Raw genomic sequence first — 5676 nt, 5'->3', positions numbered from 1 at the left:
ATGAGTGGAATGAAATTCAAAGAAACAATTATTATTAGCGTAGAATTGAGAGACAAACACCAAATTTTTTGTAATGGTTGGTACATGAAGTAGATTGTGAAGGTGAAAAGAAGAGAAATTAGACAGCAAGGAAGAGTCACCGATGTTGTTGATAGGCAAACCATTCCCATTGCCAACACGAATTTGTTCATTTCCTGTGTAAGGTTTTGAGGAGAGGTTTAACTAGGAAAGATCATGGGTGATATGGTGAGTAGCAGCTGAATCAGGGTACCAAGTTGAATCAACTATGCCAAAAGGAGAGGTGTAGTTGGCAGTGAAGGAATGGGGTGGTTTATACTAATAAGCATGATCAAATCTGTAGTGACATTGAAGAGCTACATGACCTGGTTTAGAACACACTTGACAAGTAGGGCGAGGGGAATTTGATTGGGAGTAATTGTTTGGGAAGGGCTTGGAAGGTGGAAAACGTAATCTGTAGAAGCCACTATTTTTGCTATAGCTAGATTTGTTCCCCCTAGAGAAACCTCTACCTCATTGGTCACGAGGTTGTCCAGTACATACATTCACTGAAGATGCAAACGAAGTAGGCCTACTTCCTAGGAGAGCTAGTGTTGTGAGAGATATGGGACATGCAGCTTTCATGGATAAGAAGGAGATGGTGTAGTTCATGGGAAGTAATGTGCTCGGCTCTTGTGGTTATTGGGGTAACAAAAGACTCATACGAGGGACCAAGGCCATTTAGAAGGTAGGTCACAAACTCTTTGTCAGGGAGAGGATAATTTCCAGTTGTTGCAAGTGTATTGGGTAGTATCCTAACTTTGCTGAAGAATTTGGAAACGGGTTGTTCACCTCTTGACAAGTCGGTTAGTTGAAATCTAACTTGAAACTCTTTAGCTTGAGAGTGGGAGCTAAACATTGATTCAAGTGTGAGCCATAGCTCCCTTGAAGTTCCTGTTGAGACAACACGAGTAATAACAAATTCAGTAAGAGAGGAAAACAAAATACTAAGAATTAATTGATTAGTCTTTTGCCAAGAAAGATAAACGGGATTGAGTTTGGAGGTGGATTCCGAGTCTGTTGGGAGTGTTTTAGGAGGGATGGTTTGGGTGCCATCAACAAAAGAAAAAAGATCCTACCCTTTAAGGTAAGTATTGATCTGAACTTTCCAAAGCAAGTAATTGTCTGAATTTAGCTTGATTGTGACTATACGAGAAAAAGAAGATGCGAGGGAGGTGGGAGGAGAGGTGAAGGTTGAAGAGTCTGTAATCATAATGAGGGCAAGGAATGGATCGAGAGACTGCTAGTTAGCAGCTATGATACCATGGTGAATTTAAGAAGAAAGGAATAAAATGCATGTTGTTTCTGTAAAATGATTTCCTCGACACTGTATTCAATACCATGTGTGCCTTTATATAGGCATTCGGTTACAAGCAGAGCAATGAGAATAGTACCAATAAAAGAAAATAATAGTTTGTTACAATAGTTGTACAAAGAGCACTAGTAACAGAATTTACAATAAGGAAAAGTATAGTTGCAAGCACAATTGTGCACTAATTTGTGCACCAATGTGATGTGATTGGTCAAAAAGTAGATTTTATTGAAAACAGTGTTAATTTAAATTTTAAGTATGAATAAATCAGTATTGGTACACAGATTAGTGCACAACTGTGCTTGTATGTAGCAAAACTCTTACAATAACTAGAGTATTCTTGAAGGTTATGATAATTCGTCTGAGGTGGATTTCTTCATTTTATTTTGCTGAGATGGATTTCTAGAACTTAGGTTAAAAATCTATTATGGACAAAATAGAGAAAATGAGAAAGAACTTGTTATTTCATTTTTATTTTTTAAGGCAGTTGTATTCTTATATTTTAGGATTTTTAATGATGATAACCCATAAATTTTTAGGATAAAACTTGTTGCCGCTTGGGTTGACTGTCCTACTTGATCGTTGGTCAAATATATATATATTTTTTAACTTAATAATTAAAAAAGTGATTTTAAATATATTGATGTATTTTTTATTTTTTAAAAATATTTAAATATATTAAAATAATGAAAATAATTTTTTTTTTAAAAGTAAACTCCCCCCCCAAAAAAAAAAAAACCCCAAACTCAAAATTTTATGCTCTTTGAAATTTTAGAGGGCGTTTGGACATAGAATAAGAGATGAAGTCAAGTCAGATTTGCGATAACTATCTAATTTTTGTTTTCATTTCATTTTCGGGATGAAACTGGAGGCTCAGAGACCATTGGCCGTCAACCATGCACGTTGGGGTCAACTGCTACAGTTGTGCCCAAATTCGAAAGGAAAATACGTACTACTCCTATCGAGGATGTTTATCCATTTTTTTGTATCGATTTGTTTTTATTTTTAATAGTTAAAGAAGTATTTTTTTAATAAATTTGTGATTTTTTTAAAATATTTAAAGAGTTTAATAATTAAAAAAAAAAAAACAAATTACACATTCTGTGAACACTTTTGATGACTCCCCTATACCGGTGTAGCATCACCCAATGCGAAATGGGTAACGAGGTTTAATTCTCCCTCTGTTGATACCTGTGTCAGTGTGCCCACTCAATTTTGATATGATTTTCATTATTTGATCTTTTGGAGATGAAGAAGAGCGGAGGTTTATACAGTTTCTTCGCTTGGGTGGAAGGATAAAACTATATATAATCGCCTTATTTATAGCGCTAACATCCCTATCACTATTGTATGGATAATTATAATTAGGACGAGGTGTAAAATTAGCTTTTATACCCTACAATCAGAAGCTACCATAATTTTTTTTTTCTTCATCATAACTATAATATACTCACCCACACACAATCAACTTTTATAATTTTTTTTTTCTTAAAAAAACCGTAAAGTAATGGTGAGTGTTGGCCATCGAACTCCAGCAAACTCTTAAAACATATATTTCACTCAACAAAAATATTTAGCATTAGAGTTTTTAAGAGAGTTTAGGTTCTTATTTTAGAGTTTTAGAATTTTCATTTTAAAATAATTTAATGGAGTGCGGTTTTGATTTTTGTAAAATTGATAAAATCATGAAGTGATTGTGTACGTATGTAAAGAGGTTATCCTTTGCCATTTACGGGGTAAGATGCAGGTGATGCTGAAATCCAATGAATGTCTGTGTTTGCGGGCTTCACACGCATGACGTGAACGTCACGTTTACAAGTCGACGCTGTTTCGAATATTCAGCATTTAGCAAAGCTGAATATTCAAAACAGCGTAAGCTGAATATTCAAAACAGCGTCGACCCCTATTACACGGCTTATGGCCGTCTGCTTTCATTACCATCAGCTTCAGCATCACATTGTAATTTTTACCCTTATCAATTAGCATGCTGCTCCTTGTATCATATCAACATGTCTCATCTCCACGTAATATGACAGGATCAAGTTCAGAGTCATATGCAGATAAGTTCAAGTTTTGTGTTTCATTATTTTGTTGCCACAGGTTTGTCAATGAATAAAATATGAAACGAAAATGTAATATTTTGGGGCAGAAATTCACGGACTTTAAAGGGGATGCTGAAGTTTTTTACCGTTGTAGTCGGGCACTGCAATTTGCTTTACATTTAGGTAGGTCTATGTCCTCATGTTAACATCAGCGCTGAGTCTTCTCATTTATTTCCTTTTCCTTTTTTACTAAAAAAAAAAAGGAAAAAGAAAATAGACTCCGGGAGTCAGAAGTAAGACTCTATTACCCGTAAAAAAGACTTCGATCTCTTGTCCAGCTACAGAAGACCTCCGATTGTTCCATGACCCAAAGGCAGCACCCCACCGCCTTCCTCCCTCGATTTCTGTTTTAGAGCAGATTCTAAACTTTACCAAATACTTCTTCTCTGCGCCTTCTCACTGCCACAATGAGGAACCCACTCGTACCACGTTTTGCCCCTCTCTGCCTTGTCATCTTGCTGCACCACATGACCACCACCGTCGCCGGTGACTCCCCGTATACTTACACACCGGTCGAACACATTCTACTTAACAGTGGCTCCTCTGGCAATTATACAGCATCAGATGCTCGGATCTGGATTGGAGACGTGAATTCAAAATTTCTCACTCACGAACAATCACAAAGCCAGTCATCTCTTACCACTAAAGCAGTTAAACAAGCGCAGACTGTCCCCCGAGTACTCTTTACCGATGCACGGCTATCTCTAGCCCCGTTCACCTACGTATTCGACGTCACTGCGGGCCAAAAATTCGTTCGACTACACTTTCACCCCGCTTCCTACTCTAACTTCAACCGCGCTAACGCCCTCTTCTCTGTCAAAGTTGGTGGTTTTACCCTTCTTAGCAACTTCAGCGCTTCACTTAACGCAGATGCGGATTCTAAAGATACCATATCCAGAGAATACTGTGTCAACATCGAAGAAGGTCAGAGGTTGAACATAACCTTCACTCCATCTCACAGCGTTTCTAATTCCTATGCTTTTATCAACGGGATTGAAATCTTATCGATGCCTACTAATCTCTATTTCACTCCGGTTGCCGATCAAGGGTTTGATTTTACCGGCCTGCAGAACTCGTACCGCGTCGATAACAGCAGTTCTCTCGAGATGGTATACAGATTAAATGTTGGAGGGAAAACCATCTCACCCGCTGAAGACACCGGAATGTTCCGGGAATGGCAAGACGACTTCAGTTACTTAAAAGAATATGGATTAATGTTATTCTTACCTTTCAACAATACTATCGACCTGAAGAACACTGCCAAATCCCGGTACACCGCACCAGAATCCGTCTATCGCACTGCCCGAACCCTGGGGAATGACTCAACTATCAACCTGAGCTACAATCTCACCTGGAAATTCCCAGTAGATTCTGGGTTTGATTACCGCATTAGGCTGCACTTCTGCGAGTTTCAACCCGAAATTATTGAAGTGTCAGACAGAAGATTCCATATTTTCATAGCCAATCAAACTGTAGAGAAAGAGGCCGACGTGATTAAGTGGAGTGGTGGAAATGGTGTGCCCGTGTTTAAAGACTACCCCGTTTCGATGCGTGAAGGAACCGAGAAGAAAGTGAATCTCTATGTCGCAATAGGAGCCGCGCAAAAGGGGGAGACGTCATACCAGGATGCAATCTTGAACGGCATCGAAATCTTTAAAGTAAGCGACAACGGCAATCTTGCAGGACCCAACCCCGATCCACTTCCACCGAAGAACTCGAAAGGGAATAGAACAACAATAATTTCAGTCGCCGCTGATGGTGTCGTCGGATTTATTATTCTCCCATGTTAGTACTCTTAACAAGTAGATTCTGCAACGCTGTATTTTTTATTTATTTATTTATTTTTATGGTAAAATATTAGCAATAGAAAATAATAAAAATTTTAAAATTCAAAATTTCAAATTCAAGTTAAAAAAAAATATATATTGACAGAATGAAATTACTAAATACATTATATAACACTCTGCATAAAATTGTACTAAGTACTACTGCCAAAGTTTTGCTCAAGAGTCCATTTATTGTTGACTTTGTCTCATGGGTCAGGGATCTCTTATATTTTATGTGTAATGATATCCATCATTTCACGCCATATAATTTATATAGTTTAAAATTATTTTTTATTTTATTTTATTCTTGTTAAATTAATTAAGTTGTTCTACTTATCATCTATATACCACATATTTATTATAGAAAAAATTAAAAAAT

At 37.2% G+C, this 5676-nt stretch overlaps 1 protein-coding gene across 1 annotated transcript; it reads left to right on the top strand.

The window, feature by feature from the left end:
• The first annotated feature begins 3878 nt into the window (after positions 1–3878).
• Positions 3879–5261, top strand: LOC122304431 (receptor-like protein kinase FERONIA). Its single transcript, XM_043116710.1, has one exon. It carries the CDS (start codon positions 3879–3881, stop codon positions 5259–5261), a length of 1383 nt encoding a protein of 460 aa, XP_042972644.1.
• Positions 5262–5676: the final 415 nt, after the last annotated feature.

The sequence above is a fragment of the Carya illinoinensis genome, chromosome 3 (assembly GCF_018687715.1).
Source record: "Carya illinoinensis cultivar Pawnee chromosome 3, C.illinoinensisPawnee_v1, whole genome shotgun sequence".
In the NCBI taxonomy this organism is placed as follows: Eukaryota; Viridiplantae; Streptophyta; class Magnoliopsida; order Fagales; family Juglandaceae; genus Carya; species Carya illinoinensis.
Note: the sequence above shows the minus strand (reverse complement) of the source record. Positions and strands in the feature narration are given on the sequence as shown.